Here is a 20,762-nt window from a genome sequence, read left to right as displayed (position 1 = left end):
ATAGGATCTCCGTATTCTTTTAGGACGTGTCAAGTGTTTTTTGTAGTAGTTGTTCCTAAATGCAGCAGAGTGGCAGATATTGAATCAAAAGTTTTGGGAGGAAATCAAGAAAATTCTCCTTTTATTTACATGATTACAAAAGCAAACTAGCTAAAATAGGTATCTTCAAGCATTTTAGAACCAACTTTGAAACACTTTCTTTAACAGAGTTGATACTTTTCTTGTAGCAGCGTGAAGAGAAACGACAAAAGCTTAAATTACAAAAAGAAGAGCGGGAACGTGCAAGAGAGGAAGCCAAACTTGCCAAAGAGCGTGCAAAAGAAGAAGCAAAGAGAAAAAAGGATGAGGAAAAAGAACAGAAGGACAAGGAGAGGAAAGAGAGAAAAGAAAAGGAAGAAAAGGAGAAAGCAGAGAGATTAAGATTAAAAGAGGAAAAACGGAAAGAAAAACAAGATGCTTTAGAGTGTGTAACTTTCTTCCCATCCTTGTCACTTCTTGTTTTTATTTTATGGGAATAACTTGTTTTATAATTCATCGTCATGCATATTCCTGGCTCAATCCTAGAATATATTGCTTTAGGATTGATTTTGTTCAAAATGCTCTACAATTGTGATCTACATGTCACTTCAGGACTTTGATTTAATTTTATAAACTCTTGAATGTTTTCAGCTTTTGATACATGAATAGAGCCTTGTTTTGGAACCTACAGTTATTTGAAATGTGACTATTCTGTCAGGCAGTTGTATGCTATTTAGTTCACATAATTTCACTATGATGGGGAAATGTTTAAATTCTTTCCCAGGTTGAATAGTACAGATGTTTAGACATTTTAAGGTTTGCTACAATGTTGGTGGGATTATAAGCAGGTCCACATCTGCATTCCATTAATGCCTGTGGTGTATCCTAAGAAATTATGGTTGCTGTAACTTGTCTGGAGATGCATGCCACTTTGCAAGCTGAAAGTACAAGAAATAGCAGTTAAATGGTTATGTATTTGTTAACATCCAATACTTTATGCAGAAAAGAATTATGAACAGGAGCAAAACAGCTTCAAGTACTACCATTTTATCTGCTGTATCACTGCCTGCATGGAGATGGTGGTTTATGTCCATAAGCCTTTGGTTTTCCACTGAAATGGAAGATTAGGTTGTGTGCTCATAATGGTGCAGTTTGAACCAATAAACTACGGATTAGAATGTACACAACATGATACTAGCTTCATACACAAAATACTGGAGGATCTCAGCAGGCCAGGCAGCATCTGGAAAAGAGTACAGTTGCCATTTTGGGCTGAGACCCTTCAGGACTGATGGTTGACTCTCTTTTCCATAGATGTTGCCCAGCCTGCTGAGTTCCTTCAGCATTTTGTGTGTGTTGCTTGGATTTCCAACATCTGCAGATTTTCTCTTGTTTCTGATACTAGATTTGTTATTGGTATATCATACATTTTTACCTCTTTAGTATATTGGCTGAGCATTATTTGAACTTATTAATTTGTTCATGTAGATGTAAAATTTGTGATATTTTACAGGGCCAAATTGGAAGAGAAGAAAAAGAAGGAAGAGGAAAAACGGTTGAAAGAAGAAGAAAAGGCAGGCAAATTAGTATTTCTGAATTTCTTTGCTTTTCTTTAATTTAGCAGCTCTTGAAGTGTAGCTACCTATAATTCATCTTTTGATCTTCATCAAAACGTTTTCTTTCCCTAATCTTGGTTTATATTTCCAAACAAGAAATATCCTCTCCTCTCACACTGTCACCTTGTTTTCAGTCCAGCAACACATAATTAAGGTTTTTGTTACACATGACAAGAGTGATGATGCTGAAGGGAGTACTGAGAGTTTGCAAAGACTAGAGAATGTTGTTCATGAGTGGAGAGTGGCTAGATTAGCATTGATTTTCATTTGTGCAGGAGTCTACTGAAAATACCAATGCAGTGATGCACAAAGTTTGAAGTTAAGTTGAGGATGGGGCAAGAAGAACCTATTTTCACGTTTTGCATGGGGTACATAGGTTTAATGTAATTAGTGGAAGGTTGGGAGGAAGTAATTCAAAATTTTCAAAGTCTAAGAGCTGGAACCAAGTTCCTGAAATGCTGATGGACAGGCAGAAATCCATATTGCACTGTATAAGAATACCTACATAAGCATTTGATACGTTTGATCATGGGTCTAGAGAGAGGTAGCAAATGAATATTAGTTTATTAGATTTCTTTTTTGGTCTGGCGCGTGTATAATGGTGATTATTCCTGAAGTTGGGTGATGCTGTGTGAAAGCTGTCCCTGTAATTTCTATACATAAGAGTAGTTATTCTAATGTGCACTTGAAGTACTTTAGTTATTGAAAATGGTTTACAAACTATAATATCAATCATAATGTAGGAGCTTTTATTTTGCCTAATGGTAATTTCTGAAGAATGCATGTTAAATATGATTACAGCGTTTGAAGGCAGAAAAAGTAAAAGAAATTTCAGAAATAACAAGATTCTTCCGAAAACCAAAGGCTCCCCAGGCCCCTAAGGTAAATGTAAATTTTTTCAGATTTGGGTATTTCATTGTCTGAAATGCAAGCTTTCTTTTACAAATGAAGTATAAAGGTCCTCTAACGACTCAATAATATACTATTTTCATTTTGTTACCTTTTCCAAACGTGTAGATTGCAGGTTTGAAAATTTTTTTAACTCATTCCAATTTACCATAACTATGCAAGCAAATGTTTGATAGGTTATGCAGGTAACTATATTTTCTTTGTGATGTGTAATTTGAAATGTTATAACCTAATAGGAATTTTGCAGTGAAAGATACCTTCAGTGTTTTCGGACTTCTGATTATGCTTTGGAGCTAGCTACAATATGCACAAACTAATTGGACTATCTTTGCAATCTGGCTTTATCTTCCTGAGGTAAAACATAACTAACTTGAGCCCTGTAACTTAAAAATAAGACTATAAAATCTTGGGCAACATGCACAAAATGCTGCAGGAATTCAGTCAGTCAGGCAGCATCTATGGAGGGGAATAAACACTCAGTGTGAAAGGAAAGAGGCTTAGCCAGAGTAAGAGGTTGGGGGGGTGGAGGGAAAAGAATGAAAGCTGGCAAGTGACAGGTGAGACCAAGTGAGGGATGGAAGTGGGTGGGTTGTGTTAGGGGGAGGGTGATGTAAGAAGCTGGGATGTGTTAAGTGGAATAGTTGAAGGGCTGAAGGAGTAATCTAGTAGGAGAGGATAGTGGACCATAGGAGATGAGGAAGGAGGAGGGAAACTAGAGAGAGGGGAATGATGAGAAGGGGAGGGAGAGGGTAACCAGAATGGGAAATTAAAAAGAGAGAAGGGAGGAGTAATTACTGGAAAGAAATTTAGGGATAAATAAAGCTAATATATTTTTAAATTGATGTTCATGTGATAAGATTGGAGGCTATCTAGATGGAATGTGAGGTGTTGATCCTCCAACTTGAGTGTGGCCTCCTCATGGCAATAAAGGAGGCCATAAACGAACATGTCGAATGGGAAGTTGAGTTGAAATGGTAGTCACTGGAGGATCCTGTCTTCTGTAGCAGACAGAGCGAAGGTTCCTAACAAAGCTGCCACCCAATTCTATGTCAGTTTTCATGGGTTGTAGAGGAGACTGTACCAGGAGCACTGGAAGCAGTGGATGCCCTCAGTAGACACGCAAGTGAAGTGTTGCTTCTCCTGGGATGACTGTTTGGGGACCCTGAAGAGGGACAAGTGGACAAGGGAGGCACATAAGACACTCTTCCATCTATCATCTCCCCTCCTTCTCTTCTCCCCCCCCCCCCCCCCCCCCCCAACCTGGCTTGTATACTTCCCCTCCCCTACTTACTCCTTCCTTTCCAGGCCTGATGGTGGAAGGGTATCAACCTGAAATGTCAACCGTTTATTTCCTTCCATTGATGCTGTCTGACTTGCTGAGTTCCTTGAGCATTTTGTGTGTTGTTCAAGATTTCCGGCATCTGAAGAATCTTTTATACTAAAAATCTTGGAGCAAGATTAGTTAACAAGGAATTTTTCTCTTGACCACTCACTTAATCCTACCTTGTTTTAAACCAATAAGTTTGAATCAGTACAAGGGTACTTAACTTTTTCAGATTCAGGTTTATTATTGCCAGCATGTGATGTGAAATTTGTTAACTTAGCAGCAGCAGTTCAATGCAATACATAATATAGAAGAAAAAAATAAGTAAATCTCATTCAGTATACTTTATATAGTATACGTGTATTGAATAGATTAAAAATTATGCAAAAAAAAACATTTTTAAACTTTTGTTTCTGGAAAACCAGAAGCTAATGGAAACATGCAAATGCTTCCTTAAATAATAAAGAGCTTGGACGATTCAGTCTTAAAGGTGGGTGGGGGGGGAATTGATTTTCTATGCACAGGTAAGATGGTAAAAATTGTAAATATGAAATTTTAGTACCAATTTAAGAAGAAAAAGATGGCAGTACCAGCTAACAAGGTAAATATAGCTGATGCAAGAAAATGATCAAGGTGTCAACTAAACTTCCCAATAAAGAACCAAATGTTGAAAGCTTGAAATTAACTAATTAAACTGGGAATGTTTTCAAGTAGATCACTTGACTGGTCATGCTGACCTGTAATTATCACGTGCAATTAGTTAATACACCATTCACAATGTTCCATTTTTCAGTATGTTAATATTTACGAATTATGCATATTTTTGCTTTCAGGCAACATTTGCCATCAATTTCAATGTAGTTCCTAGATACTTTGCATAAATACTGCTTATTTTGGGAAAGTTCTGTACTACTACCTGATTAATTTTGTAATTAATTCCTCTGTCAGTTGGCCAATTCTGATCTGGTGCTGTCCTCTTATTCATCTTTCATTCTATTGTGAATGCTGATAAATGATCTCAAGACTTAACATTATTTAGTCTCCTTATGTGGAAGCAGATCCTTTTGAGCACTACGCTTTCCTTTGCCTTTGAAACATTGCCATTGTCCTCTGGACAACATTCTTGGGAAGCTACTGCCGATCATTTTGTACTCTTTTCAGCAACTGGTTAGATAACAGTCCACCTCTCCTGTTCCTGACTTTTAACCTCCCAAATTTTTCGGTTGCTTTGTTGGTCCACCAGGTATGATGGCCACTTGCTTCTTCAGTGAAAGCACAGGATCTCCTACCAGTATGTCAAAGCATCAACTAAAACAATATATGTTTATTATGAACCTTATCCCACCACACAACTTGATTTGCAGCATTTAATCCTTTGGATTGACTTTCGTAAAGCATTCCTTCTAATCTGTGTTGGTCTATGTGGGATAGAATTCAGTTCATCTTTAAATTTATTTTGATGCTATTCTTATTGCGTCCTTTTATTTACTTATCTATCTACCTTTCTTGCTTGGGCTTCTCTCTTAACATTGAGTTTGTTTTAAGTAAGCAGCCACACTTGCATTAACATTAGAATGGTAGTACAGGAAAACTGAATACTTGGATAATAGCAACACTACTACAAGTACTGCCACTGTGTATGTCAATCCATTCTACACCTGTAACCAAAAATCTGTTTCTTCCATAGACTCTTGCTGGATCCTGTGGAAAGTTTGCTCCTTTTGAAATCAAAGAACACATGGTTCTTGCCCCAACGAGTCGGATATACTTGGATCAAGAAGTACTTGAGCAATTAGATGAGTTGCTGGAACATCAGAGTTTCAGTTCTAATTACTTCAAAGAAATGCACAAGAAGAAGCCCCGAACATCTGGCCCTACAAGTCCAAGAATAAGCATCACTGAAGGTAGTTCATGCAGGTAAAAAAAAATTACTATATTTTTCAGGATTTCCTTTTATGATGAACTAGTAGGAATAAGGATAGATAATGTGCAGTCAAATGAAATAATATATTCATATACAGACTCGATAGAGGTATATAAGATGATCAGAGGCATTGATCGTGTGGATAGTCAGGAGCTTTTTCCCAGGGCGGAAGTGGCTAGCACGAGAGGACACAGTTTTAAGGTGCTTGGAAGTAGGTACAGAGGTGATATCGGGTAAGTTTTTTACACAGAGAGTGGTGAGTGCGTGGAATCGGCTGCCGGCAACGGTGGTGGAGGCGGATACGATGGGGTCTTTTAACGGACTCCTGGACAGGAAAATAGAGCTCAGAAAAATGGAGGGCTATGGGTAACCCTAAGAAATTTCTCAGGGAAGGACATGTTTGGCTCAGCTTTGTGGGCCAAAGGGCCTGTATTGTGCTGTAGGTTTTCTATGTTTCTGTAATGGAATGGCAGAGCAGACTCAGTGGGCTGAATAGCCTAATTCTGCTCCTATGTCTTTTGGATATAAAATTATCTTTCTCCTTCTCATAGTTAACTTCGGCTAGTTTGCTCATGTCATTGTTTCATCCCTCCTCCTAGATTGTTTTTCTGAATTACTAATAGTCTGTTGAGTTCGAGTAGTCCTTCTGTCTGTGTGTGCTGAACTGGTCCATGATTGAATCTGATTGGTTACCCTTGTTTAATTCCAAAACTAGTCTTCTCCAGTGGTATCTTTGTGATGTCTCTTGTATATCAGTGTGTTGCATTTCCTCCATTCGCTATTTTTATGTTCTACCATAAAATAAATCTCAAAGCCATGATTTTATTTCTTCTAATACTTTTGCTAAATTTGCTGCTGACTTGGAGTGCAATTTAATAGATCGGAAGCTAGAGGCTGGGCAACTTAAAATCTTTACTGTGAGTGAAGTGACAAATGATGGGAATTGGCTTGTTCCGGGCTTTTATGCTATTTGTTACATGCGTAATTCTGAAATGAAGTTCAGATTTTTTTTTTACAGAAGTATTAAAATAGAATACATCAGCAATATTGGTATGTTTTGTAAAACTCAGTTTACACCTGAGACAATTAGTTTAATTTGCATGCTGGAAATCTTCCCTGAATTACAAGTGGATACTAGCCAAAGTTTACTGCTAAGACTATAAGATGAAGTTTTGTGTATGGACAGGGTTTGCAGTCACAATAATTGTACTACTTAAATAGGTTTATAGAGTAGGTGATCCATGTTCACTTCCAAATTGGTACTAATTTTGCATTCTCTTCAAGCAGTGATGTGATTGTGATAGACACTAATTCAGGTAGTGGAACCATTGATAGGAGGAAACTTTGCAGAATGAAGTTGCTACAATTTCATGAAAATCATCGCCCTGCCTATTGGGGAACCTGGCAGAAGAAGAGTGCAAAGGTGAAACCTCAGAATCCATTTGCTAAGGATGAGGTAAGGAAGCTGATGCAGAAAATGATATGATGCGAGATGTATTAATGGTTCTCTTAAAATTCCCACTCTTTTAGTAATAAAAAATAATGCTAAGCATTATTGAAAATTGCCATTTTGTATTCATTATATTGTTAATTCAGCTGGACCATAATAAAATGGTTAACAATCTGAACTATGGAAAAAAAATCTAGTGCTTTCCTGCATATGTGCTGAACAAATTCATGTGCTTCCATCGAGATACAGGCATCAATTTTAACAGATGTTTTGATGACAAGCTCTGCCATCTTCCCTGATGAAAATGGCAGAGTTTGTCATCAAAATGGTAGTTAAAGTACATAGCTGGACCCACCTAAAACCCCGAGAAGCATTTATTAGTCTGAACTATCCTTGCTGATAACATTTGTAGCATTTGTCATATTCCAATGAGTATGTGCCGCAACTTTAGTTAAGAGTGGTGAACTGTTATAATAGTGCACAAGGGAGTCAATACTTTTTGCATGTGAAATTAAATATTGGGGTGCTTTGAATCAATTAGATCATTTCTGTGCATCTCCTTGGACAGACAGCCCTCACTGTGGCCATTTGAGTTATGGAAATTCACATTTGCAGAATTCCCAAATCTGCTACCCAAAGTTGAAATATTGAATAGAATTCATTTACTCTTATGGGATTTAAGCTGGGTAAAAACATGTACAAAATGTGAAATAAACATTTCATCAGTCCTTATTTTTAGTTGCTAAGTACTGTGTGACAGTATTATTTGGATAGGATGTCAGCTCGTTGATGGAGCTATCAGTCGTGGCTGAGTCCTTCCTTTGTAGCAACGTGAAGCATTTAAAGTTACCCTTTTAACTCTCCAGAAGTATAAATGTTATTTTGCTCCTACAGCAGTTATTGGATTATGAAGTGGACAGTGATGATGAATGGGAGGAAGAAGAACCCGGCGAATCTCTCTCCCACAGTGAAGGGGTTAGTGCAGATGTTTTAATGTCATTTAATGATGTTTTTCTTAATAAATTCATTACTGTTTAATCATGATCTAAGTTTTGATTTAATTGGAGAATCTGCAATTCAAAATGTTCGTGTTAAGGAACAACTTTTTACATGTTTTCCACTTCATACTGGTAGATACTGGACAACAAATTTTTTCAAGTGTTGCTTCCTCAGAACTGTTTTTGTTTATGATAGACTGCTTGAAGATGAACACAAATATAATTTTAGACTACTTGTATCACGTAGGAATTTGGAGAAACAACGAATTAACTTTTATTGATTATACAGGCAGTCCCCGGGTTACGTACGAGTTCCGTTCCTGAGTCCGTCTTTAAGTCGGATTTGTACGTAAGTCGGAACAAGTACATTCGGTATTATTTAGTGTCAGTTAGTCAAACGTTTGTCTTAGTATATCGTATATATTTTACCTTTCTATGCGTATAAAACACTTAAGAAACATATGTATTCCAATAATTAAGCCATTGCGTTGCTTATTAATATTTGTAGCTTTCATCGGGGCAGGGCCTTTCACATGCTCCATTATTCTCACTTTATCAGTTATCCTTTAAAATTGTTCTGATCGTTGACCGACTGTAGCCTAATGCTTTTCCAATGACTGATGGCGTTTCACCTCTTTCCAAACGCTTTATTATTTCCACTTTATTTTCAAACACGATCGCTTCCTGTCAATGGAACAGAAACACTGCGGGCAGTGGGTCCCGACCTGCGCCGGCTCCCGAGGTCCGCTGAGTCCTAAGGATCATAGCACTGAATTGCCCGGGTCCTAAACTGCACCGCACTGAGACAGGTTAAGTGGGACAAATGGGAGCTGTGCTGGGTTTGGGTATTAGATCCTCCACAGTATTCCGTGTGGGAATTTAAACTAGAGGTGGCAGTGTTTTTTTTTTATCGAGGTCGAGTTGCGAGCTCGACAACAACCTGGCATGAATGGTACGAGAGTTAACTGGATCGACATCAACCCAGCACAGGAGCGGTCTGTCACTAAATCGAACTCGGGAACCTCCGTTCTCCAGCCCAGTGCTGATCTCACTGCGCCACCAGCCGACCGGGGGACCGGGGTCAGGGTGAATCTTACTAAGAGAAATGTAAGCCAAATACAAAGTTAAACACTCAACACAGTGTCAATGGCAACGACTTAAAATGGTGGACAGCATTCTCCTCCCTCAGTTCGTAAGTACGAGGTGTCCATAAGTCAGACGTTCGTAACTCGGGGACTACCTGTAATGTGTTTAATTGCATAATGGTGCTGATGATTTGCAGTAGTTCAGCGAAGTTAAAAATATTTTGTTAAATGATTTTCATTTGTACCCAGTGTCTGAGGCTTCTTGCTTAAGTGTACAACAGTAATTCACCAGCATTGATGAATTCCAGTTTCCCTGGTATCTTTTCTCCATGACCACAATGTCCTGGTGAAACCTTTCACCATGCTTGTCACTAACAGCACCAAGATTTGTAGGGAAGAAATCTAAATGGGAATGCAGAAAATGAATCTTATATGCTTGAAGCATGCTTTCGACCAGCTGCATGTAGTTTGATGCTCTGTAGCTGCCAAGAAAAATTTCAACAACTTCCTTGAATGCCTTCCATGTGATTTTCTCTGGTCTCACTAGAAATTTTTCAAATTGCCTGTCATCGATGACCTGTTTGATTTGTGGACCAACAAAAATGCTTTCCTTAATCTTGGCATCAGTTATTCTGGGAAGTATCTGTCTCAAAAATCAAAATCCTTCATAGAAATTTTAGTGCCTGGTGCTAGCAAATTCCATCCTTATAGTCCTGAACCTAATAATTATTACTAAAACCTGTCCTGCCATGCAGCAGCCGCTCCGCCCAAGCATGCCTGGACAAGATAGGAAACTTTCCAGCTTATATTGTAGGCAACATTTTAATTGACTTGAACTATTGAAATAATAAACATGTTTATTAAAAAATGGTGCATGATGGGGACATTTCATGGTGATTTTCATGATCAGTAGCCCAGAATTCATTAGATACACCTAAAGGTATTCAGGAAGCAAAATCTTTGTTGTCCAGTGTAATAGAAATGCTCAGGATTGGAAAGGCCATTGTGGTTCATATTACTGACTTCTACACTTTTTCAAAGCTATTGTTCTGCATACTGATTCTTTAATTAACTCTGCAATTGTGTAAAACCCTCTCTGCAAAATGAGGTAATAGGTTAAAAAGCAATTCTTTAATGAAATGTCTTGATGTTCTGAAGATGAAAAATATAAACTTCTAATATTTTTGTTATTGCTGTATCCACTTTTGTAGTTATCCTATTTTTGTACATTTATCGATTGTTATTAGAAAAAGTTTTTCAGTAAGATTTAGTGTGTTTGTTTCTTTGTTTCGTGGCTGCCTACAGGAGGACAATCTGAGTTGTATTCTGTCTGCATACTTTGATAATAAATGTACTTTGAATCTTTGAAGTAGTCATCCTACACTTGTCCTGTCTATACCATGTGTAGAGATTGACAAAGGAGATAACTTCCTAAAGACTTTTTCTATGTGAAAATTTGTACCATGGAGGTCATGGTAAGCCACAAGTAAGGGAATAGTCCTTGTATTTAAAATCACAATGGCGGGCTGAAATGCAACAATGGGAGCATTTGAAGGACAACTTCAGCATGGTTATGTAATGTATGCACCAGGGATTTTCCCCACACTTTATTGATCTACAGTAGGTTATAGGAATAAACCTGACTGAATGTAAATATTTGTGTTTGATAATATTCATTTCTTATCTTTTATTTAGGATGACGATGATGAGGGAGATGATGAAGATGATGATGATGGATTTTTTGTTCCCCATGGCTATCTGTCTGAAGATGAAGGTGCAACTGATGAGGTATGGCTTTATCAGAGGTGACTGAGCCACTGTTACATCACTTGCCTATTAATAACACTCTTCATTGCTTGATAACTCAAATAATGGTCCTGTAATGTAGCAGGTCCTGAAGTAAGTATAATTTCTAATTTATCCTAAATCTGTTGATTTAAGCTGAAGTAGAATTTGGATTTGGTGCATCATAAAGACCATAAGATATAGGAGCAGAAGAAGGCCATTTGGTTCATCGAGTCTGCCCTGCCATTTTATTCTTCCAGTCATCCCCACTCCCCTGCTTTCACCCCATACTCTTCGATGCCCTGGCTAATTAAGAACCTATCTATCTCTGCCTTAAATACACCCAATGACTTGGTCTCCACAGCCACTCATGGCAACAAATTTCACGGATTTACCACCCTCTGACTAAAGTAATTTCTCCACATCTCTGTTCTAAATGGACACCCTAAAGTCATGCCCTCTTGTCCTAGACTCCCCTACCATGGGAAGTAACTTTGCCATACCTAAACTGTTCAGGCCTTCTAACATTCAGAATGTTTCTATGAGATCCCCCACCCCCTTTCTCCTGAACTCCAGGGATTACAGCCCAAGAGCTGCTAGACGTTCCTTATACGGTAACCCTTTCGTTCTTGGAATCATTCTCATGAACCTTCTGAATCCTCTCCAATGTTGGTATATCCTTTCTAAAATAAGGAGCCCGAAACTGCACACAATACTCCAAATGTGGTTTCATGAATGCCAGCTTTGCATTTGCCTTCTTCACAACCTGGAGTTAACCTTTAGAGTATCTTGCATAAGGACTCCCAAGTCCCTTTTGCATCGCTGCATTTTGAATTCTCTCCCCATCTGAATAATAGTCTGCTCGTTTATTTCTTCCACCAGAGTGCATGACCATACACTCAAGCATTGTTTTTCATTTGCCATTTCTTTGCCCATTCCCCTAACTATCTAAGTCTCTCTGCAGGCTCTCTTGTTTGCTCAACACTACTCACTCCTCCACCTCTCTTTGTATCAGTAATTTTAGCCACAAATCCATAGTCCAAATCATAGACGTACATCGTAAAAAGCAGCAGTCCCAACACTGATCCCTGTGGAGCTCCACTGGTAACCAGAATAATTGCATGAGCAAATAGATGAGTTTGGCATGGATGTCTCCCTGGTATGGTCAGTGATTTGTGTAAGTAAACTACTGATCAAGATAGAAGTGAGTTCCTCATGCAGACCATAACTTCCCCTTTTTTTCCCCCCTCCTTCCTACTCTTTAAGTTCTTTCATTGAAAATTCAATGCACTTAAAGGTTCTTCCCTGGCCTGCCTTGCCCCTGAGATTGGGGAACAATAACACGTAGATACATTGCCTCTGTGGTGAATTCTGTTTAAATTAATGGTTCTTCTAGAAAAAGCAAGTTGAGTTTAATTTTTCCTTTGTCCAGGAGGGGGAAAATCCTGAAAAGCAGAAAATCCGTCAGCGGATGAAAGCGAAAGAATGGGACGAGTTGATGAAAGGAAAGAAATTTCAAGTGTTGCAGCCCACCTTGCTTGGATGTTTTTGGGAGAATGACGGTGATGTGTTAAATGACTCCACCATGAAGACACTTCAGCAGTTTTCAATTCACATGATCGAAGATGAGCAGATGCAGGAAACGCACAATGGGAAATTAAAAGAAGAACAAAGTAAGGGGCCAATCTATCTAGAAGTCAGAATGCTCTGAGCATTAGCTCTTCTTAATTGAAGTATTGTAGCAATTACTAAACTTGGTCTCTGAGCACTAATAAATTGAAATTTACAGCACTTTATTTTTACAGCAATTTATACCACAGTAGTGGCCTGCTACTGTGGTAGTTAGATGATCATTTACCAGATACTGCATGGACTGTATTTATAAAATGTCTTTGGCATACTTACATATTAATATGAGTGCTGAAGACTAGAACTTCCAAAAAAAATCACTCAAATTATTTCTGCACTAATAGGCTAAAAGGTATGAAAAACACATGTTAGGAGTGGGTTGATCTGTCTTAACGGTAGTGTTAATTCATTTAACTAGAATAATAAGAGAAACTCCTCATGTTCTTCAAAGAGTACGATATTTTGCAATCAAGAGGTCTTGGCAAGCTTCAACTTGGTGATTTGACTGCAAGGAAGCATCTCAAAATCTACTTTATCGCAGTGAAGATATTGGCTTCTCTTCCCTATAGAATTGCAATCTAAATCTAGAACCTTTTATATTTGAATTAAATTGCTTCCTTTGAACCATGTTGACATTGTGACTTACCAATTTTGCAGACCTTGCTTTGCATTCAAGGTCTAAACTTGTATCGGAGAGAATACTTAAGATGTTAATACATTTAGGATATGATACTTGGTATTTCTCTTGCAAGTTGCCATAAGGAATTCAGTAATTTTGTTGGGGGGGGGGGGAGGTTCTATGCATATGATTGCAGGATAAAACCAAATTGCAAATATTTTAAATGTTTTACTGTGAAGTGCTTCTTTTGGTGATGTGTAATTTCTTTTGTTCAGTATTAATAAGCCTGCTTCCACTACTTCATGGAAATGTGAATGGCAAAAAAGCTATTATCAAGGAATTTCAGGAGTGGTACAAACATAAACCTTCTACAGATGTGCCAGCACTTCCTCCTGATTCGAGTCCACCAAGCTCTGATATCTCAAGACCTGAGACACCCACAGTGGATGAGGACGTCTCCATCCCATCCAAGGCAAAATTGAAGAGACTTATTACAGAAAATGGAGTATATGAGAAAAGAATGGCATTCAGATTAAAATGTTGGTATGTACATGAAGAGGTGCTGAGAAAATTCAGTATGGAGAACCTTCCTGTTCCAGGACAATGGAATTACCTCACACAAGTCCAACCTACAGTCAAGGAGGAGTGTACCGTTACAGTGGGAGGTGGACAGAATACTCCCAATTTGGTGAAGAATACAGCACAGTGCATATCCAGTTCAGGAAAGCGGAAGCCAGCTGGAAGTATGTCCATAAAAAAGTTCATGCAGAAGTGTGTAGACACTGAAGCAGATCAGGTGAGATTGCTCTGAAACTAAATTACGTTTTGTTATGGAAAAAGTTAGGTTTTTTTTAAAAAAGACTACCATTTAACTGAGTAATAATTTATAGATTTAAGTGAAATACAGAATAAATTTGAATGCAGCCAATACTTATACAGTACTATAAAGCTATGTTAGTTCCTAATATTCCTGGAGGAATTTCTGTTGTGTTCTTATAATTGACTGTAAATGATCAAAATCAACGCGCACACACACCTCCCCTCCCCCCATCCTTTAGACAATTCCTCCAAATCTTCATTTAATTCTAGCATTCAAGGTTATTCAAATTCATCATAATTCCTAACTTGAAGTAGTGAAATTTTCATTTTCACTCCCAGCCATTTCTGGCATTGCCAAGCCTGAATACTTGAAGCCACAGTGAACAAAACTGCTCCAAATTCTCTCACAGCTTATTGATCGCAACTTGGTGACAGAAATTACTGCTTTTTGAAAACAAACACATGCAACTGATGCTATTTAAAAACTGGTCATTCAAAGTACAGTGTAGCATCTAAGGACCATGCAACTGATGCTAGTTAGAAACTGTTCAGCAAAAGTCTTCTGTCCCAACTAAGTGGCATAGTGTCCCAAGTAAACTAAGAGAATCCCAGTTAACTTATTAATTAGCTGTTGTTCTTTAAAAGTTGTTTCTAATAAATGGCTACCCTAATTAACCAATGGCCCAATCAAATAGAATCTTCTGTGAGATACAATTTTCTTTTAAGAGCCAAGTCCTTTGCATCTTGAGTAGCAATAGTTTAACTCAGTGGCCATCAGCAGTTGTTTTTAGATCAGATTCTAGCATTTGTGGAATACATAATCATTTTTATGCTGCAATTATCAATTACTTTTAATATCTGTAGGCTTTAAATTTCTCTTCACCTTCCTTTAACATGTCAGTCCAGAGTGAATAGAAACTCAATGGTGTTTGATTATCCTAGGGCAAGGCTGTCATCTAGAGTATTTTTGTGGAATCACATTGCATTTGCAGAGATTTATGTAAATTAAGCACAAGCATTGCAATATTTAAAAAAAAAAAATAAGTGCAGGACAGAAGACCTATGTACATTGTTTTTTTTAAACAACTATGTCTGCTTTGGATACAGTATTTCATTCTAAAACGGGTAAATCACAAACCTTTTGTCTCAACCTCAAATTGGTATCAACATGAAATTTCAGTGAAAAGTTGCCATTGAGTTTTGTGATGCTGATCTCTACTCACTAAGGGCTAAATCATTATTAATACTGTTCAATTATCATATCATGCTTTGAACTGAGGACTTGCATTTATTCTGCCATCAGGTTGGGATGTTTCCAATTTAAAAATATTTTTCTTCTGTAATAACTACAACAGAAATAGTGAGGACACTTGGGTTCGGCAGCATCTGTCAAAAGAGAAACAATTAATGACTTCATCAGAACTGAAATGTTATCTGGAAGAGAAGAGACTGGGGTGAAGAGTTCAAGGAAGCATCTGTGATAGGGCAGAGACTAAGGTTATCCAGTGAAATTATTGCTATTAATGTAGTTGAAAGATGAAATTTATCTAGAGAAATGTAAACAGAGAAAGATAAATGAGGACAGTTGGAGGTAAGAACACAACAAAGTTACAGAACGCAGCATTTGGAAATCTGAAATGAAAGAATCCATCTGATCAGGAGGAAAAAACAACTACTTTCACAAGTACCGTAGATTCCGGACTACAGAGCACACCTGATTAAAAGCCGCTGGCTCTAATTTTAGAAAGAAAATCAATTTTGTACTTGTACAGGCCGCACTGGATTTTCGGCCGCAGGTGTCCCACGTTGTAATATGAGATATTTACACAGAAAGATATTACACGTGAGGATTTTTTAACTTTTAATTAAATCCATATGGTAACATAAACAAATACATATTGCAAATGCTTTTTTTCGAACCGTGCCTGTAACGCGGCTACTTTTAAATATACGTTGCGTATACTTTTTTACTGAACAACATTCCAATATCTCCTAACGACTGGTAAAAAATATATATACTGCAGCCTACCAGGAAAAGTTATTGATCGCCTTTAACTTAAAAGCAGCGTTTTCGCTCCGCCGCTCGCCCCCCCCGCCGTCCCATTTATCGCAAACCGGCATTTTTTCCACAAGACGCGGCGAAACCGGGTGTGACGTCATAGCATCCCGGGATGTAGTACAGAAAACAAATATAGTTAAAACAGTTCTAACTTTAACTAACAAATGAATTACTAAGCGAAAATATTATAAACTAAATAACTGCCATAAAGGCAGCACAATGCTTTTCTTCGAGTGTTTTCCATGTTGATGAGGGTGAGTACAAATGACTGATTTACAATAATTTAATTGTGAAAGTGCGCTTGATTTATCGTACAATTTCATTGGACCTCTGTGAACTACTCATCAATTTTATTGGTCTACTGTTACGAGGCAAAATGTTTTTGGCGGCATGAAAAAAAACCATGCATTAGCCGCTCCGTATTAAAGGCCGCAGTGTTCAAAGCTGTTCAAAATGTGGGAAAAAAGTAGCGGCTTATAATCCGACATCTACGGTATATAACCTTGTATCAGGTTTCTTCTTCTTCGGCCCTTCCTCCCAGTGGAGTATAGGCCATTGATGATCTCCCATCTCCATTGTCCAAAGCTGATGGTATGGCTGGAGTTCATCAATGTTTCTGTAATCTGTTGTGTCCACTATACATGGGATTGACCTGTTCAGCTTCACCCAGAGCCCTGTTGATCAGCCTTGCCTGTCCTCTACCTTTCATGATGGAACGGAGAGTTGGACGCTGCGAGGCTATTTCAGGTTTGGCCAATTTTAAAACAAGCAAGAAAGTTACCTGAAGTAGTTAAATTGATTATTGATTCTCAAGATGCAAAGTGAGGTGCTGTTCATGAAGTATTCATTGGGCTTCGGCCTTCTGCGTTGTTCCAACAGAGAGCAGACTGGGGTGGTTAATTAAAATGACTAAGATGGGGCACACTTGCAGACGAAAGGAGTTCCTAAAAGCATTGAACACTGAATGTGTTGCATTAAATTGGAAGAAGTGTATGTGATTTGCTGCTTAGCCTGGAAGGGAATTGGGTAAAGAACAGTGATGCAGCCCTTCTGGTTGCATGGGGAGAGTGCTAAGTAACTGATGGAGATGGGATTGCAACTGGGTAGCTGTAGAAAGGATGGTTGTTTCTGAATGCTGGGACTGAAGGAGATGATGAGTTAGTGATTCCAGAAGGTGGTTGAACAATTGTGGAAGTGGATGGTGTGGAAAGTGAAAGAGAACTCCACTCTTGTGCCGAATGGAAGGAGAGAAGTGAGAAGTAAAGCGGAGGGGGAAAAGTGATGTGGCTAAAAGAGATATGAGAAAAGATATTTTGTGTAAAGGAGTCCTTATAGGAGCAAGGTGGGAGATATGGTGGGACTTTGAATATTGGTTGCTAACCATCCTCAGAAATTGAATTGGTCATCTAGGGAAGGAAAAGCGTAGATATAGACTGTTAAAATGACAAAATATGTAACTTGTATAAATGTGGGATGTATTTGCTTTAGTTTACTAGCAGAAAAATGATTGGTGAGATGATTAGGCCTGAAACATTGACTGTTCTGTGTATTCCAAGTAGAAAAGAGCATAGCTTGAGCCCATGCAAATTTCTGGAGCTACACCTTTAATTTGGAGGAAGTGAGTATATGTAAAGGAGTTATAAGAATGTTTAGTTGGCCAAATTAGTGATAGCAACATCAGAGTAGCTGCTGCCTTTTTAAGGGGAAAGTTGAAGGCTGTATTTCCATATATACTAATGGCGGTTGAAGCAAAGCAAAACTTTTATTACGCAGAAGTATGATACCGCTTTTGTTTGGTGTTTGTTCCATAGAAGCTGGATTGAGTTGGAGTTGGAGATTGTTGGGTTGGAGGAAACAGCGATATTAGTTACAAAAGGTTAGGAGTTAGAAGGATATGGACTGTTTGTTATTGTCCTCTCTTGCTTGTATGGAAAATGAATAATGTATGAAAGATGAAGTAAGTTGTTTTCATCTCATCAGATATGGTAAAGGAGATGCTCACAATGTTGTTCATGTGTGATACTCAGTTTGCATTAGTCTGAAATTATTTCCATTTATCTTTTGGGTTGTGTTAGAATTGCTGATTTATAGCACTTCTAGAAGTCTACTAGCAAAGTTCATATGTGGCTAAAAGATCTAAAGATGCCATCAACAAGTTGCAATTCAGTATTCTGAAAGCCAAAATTCCCATCTTGAGTGGAATATCAAAAGTGGTTTAAAGTGGTGAATTTTGTATGTTAACAGCAGTGTATCAGTGGAACAGTCATGTAATCTAATTGGTTTACAGCATATTCCAGCTTCATAAACAACTGGTCAATGGTCTTGTGTGGTTGGCATAGTGATGTAACTACTAGCACTGATGCCTTAGTTTCAGTGGCCCAGGTTCAATTCAGATCTTTGATGTTTGTATATTCCCCATTACTGAATTCCCTCCAGGTGCTCTAGTTTCTTCCCATACTCTGAAGTTGGTAGGTTGGTTGGTTCCTTGTTAAGGTAAGTGGAGTGCAGGGATAAGTGGGTGGACATATAAGAAGATAGAGAAATAAGTGATAGGATTGCTGAGGTTTGATTTTAGACTGAGCTAAATTGTCTCATTGTAACAAATAATAAACTTTACCAGGACACCTCAGGCAAATAAATTACAGGTTGTTAATACTAGTTCCTACTACTTTGTTAGAAGTATGCTCCTGGAAGGCTGAGGAGTTATTAATATTAATGAAAAATATTAAAACATTGCCTCTTTCTACTGAGTATAGAACATGATTAGAAATTGTACCTGTCAATTAGTATATGCCATTGGGCTAATTTCTTGGAGTAACAAACTAATATGAATTATGTTAGTGAACAGATTAATTTCCTTTTCACTCATTCTCATTCTCACACTCACTTTTTGTGAGACTGGACACTAACATTCAAGAATAACAAGCTAACTTTGTGTTCTTTGTTTCTAGGCTGAAACTATGGATACTGATGGTTTTCAGGCTGATACAGAAGAGGATGATGATACAGATTGTGTAATTGTTGATGTGCAGATGAACAAGCCTAATCCAAACGATAAAGGTACACATTCTCCATGCATTAAAAGGATTCCTGTTGTATCACTGACCAGCTGCTTTAAGCAGATTTGCATTTATTTTAATTCATTCTTGCATTGTCATGCCAAGTGCCAATATCTTTCCTTAGAACAGAATAGTACAGCATGCAAACAGACCCTTAGGCCCATAATGTTGTGCTGAGCTAATTAAACTAATGATATCTAATTATTCTAATACCTTTTTGCCCACATATGCTTCATATCCTTCCATTCTCTGCTAATTAATGTGCCCATCTAAGAGCCTCCACTGCTTCTCCTGGCAATATATTCCAGGCACCTGCTCCTGTTTTCTTAAATAATCTTGGCCCTACACATCTCCTTTAACCTTCCCCTTCTCACCTAAAATGCAAGCCCTCTACTATTTGCTATTTTGATTGTGGGCAGATGATACTGGCTATCTATGCCTCTCATTTTATAAACCATAAGGTCTCCTGCAGTCTGTTGCACCAGAGAAAACAACTCTAGTTTGTCCAACCTTCTAATACCTGTCCTCTAATCTAAACAGCATCCTTGTAAATTTCATCTACATCCTCTCCAAATCCTCCACCTTTTTCCTATAATGGAGTGGCCAGCATCCAACTGCAACCTCACCAGAGTTTTGTAAAACTGCAACATAACTTTCTGACTCTTGAATTTACTATTTAAGGCAGGCATACCATATACCTTCACCATCCTATCAATTTATGTGGCCACTTTCAGGATGCATTGGACTTGGACCCCAAGATCCCTCTTTACAACAACACTGTTGAGGGTCCTGTCATTAATTGTGTAATGTATCTTTGTATTTGATTTCATCAGAGTACAACATCCCGCATGTGGCTGGATTAATCTATATCTGCCATTTCTCTGCCTATAACTGCAACTGTTCTATATCCCATTGTATTCTTGGGCAGTCTTCTACACTATCCACAATGCCACAATCTTTGTCATCTTCTTACTTACTAACACACACCCATCTACGTTTTCACCTAAGTTACTTGTATATAAGCACAACAGAAGAAGTCGGAGTACAGATCCCTGCAGAGCACCACTGTTCAAGGTTCATTTTATTGTCAAAGTACAGTCGGCCCTCCTTATCCGCGAAGGATTGGTTCTGGGACCCCTTGCAGATACCAAAATTCGCAGATGCTCAAGACCTTATTTAACTTGTCCCAGTGCAGCAGACATTAGGACCCAGAGGTAGAAATCTGAATCTGCAGTGTTTCTGTTCACAAATAATCACGATAACGATTGAAAATAAATTGGAAATAATAAAGCGATCAGAAAGAGGTGAAATGCCATCGGTCATTGGAAAAGCATTAGGCTACGTCGGTCAACGATTGGAACAATTTTAAAGGATAAAGTGAGAAGGGCTGTGCCCCGTTGAAAGCTACAATTATTACTAAGCAATGCAGTGGTTTAATTATTGAGTTTTGGGTTTTTGATCCTCCACA

The 20,762-nt window shown here is 38.1% G+C and overlaps 1 protein-coding gene across 5 annotated transcripts in view; it reads left to right on the top strand.

Annotated features, from left to right (window-relative positions):
- The window catches only part of chaf1a (chromatin assembly factor 1, subunit A (p150)), a 54,552-nt gene that overhangs the window by 29,981 nt on the left and 3,809 nt on the right, over positions 1-20,762 (top strand). For 2 of the 5 annotated variants that reach the window (XM_073068730.1, XM_073068726.1), the window contains 10 exons: positions 228-463; positions 1,532-1,592; positions 2,436-2,516; positions 5,555-5,784; positions 7,076-7,247; positions 8,136-8,216; positions 11,020-11,112; positions 12,542-12,782; positions 13,633-14,153; positions 19,187-19,295. In XM_073068730.1, the coding sequence (XP_072924831.1) occupies positions 228-463; positions 1,532-1,592; positions 2,436-2,516; positions 5,555-5,784; positions 7,076-7,247; positions 8,136-8,216; positions 11,020-11,112; positions 12,542-12,782; positions 13,633-14,153; positions 19,187-19,295 (1,825 nt within the window). The remainder of the gene's footprint in view (positions 1-227; positions 464-1,531; positions 1,593-2,435; positions 2,517-5,554; positions 5,785-7,075; positions 7,248-8,135; positions 8,217-11,019; positions 11,113-12,541; positions 12,783-13,632; positions 14,154-19,186; positions 19,296-20,762) is intronic. The other 3 variants (XM_073068729.1, XM_073068727.1, XM_073068728.1) reach the window with 3 other exon arrangements.

This window comes from Hemitrygon akajei, chromosome 16 (genome assembly GCF_048418815.1).
Source record: "Hemitrygon akajei chromosome 16, sHemAka1.3, whole genome shotgun sequence".
Taxonomy (NCBI): domain Eukaryota; kingdom Metazoa; phylum Chordata; class Chondrichthyes; order Myliobatiformes; family Dasyatidae; genus Hemitrygon; species Hemitrygon akajei.
This window is presented reverse-complemented; position numbering and strand designations above follow the sequence as displayed.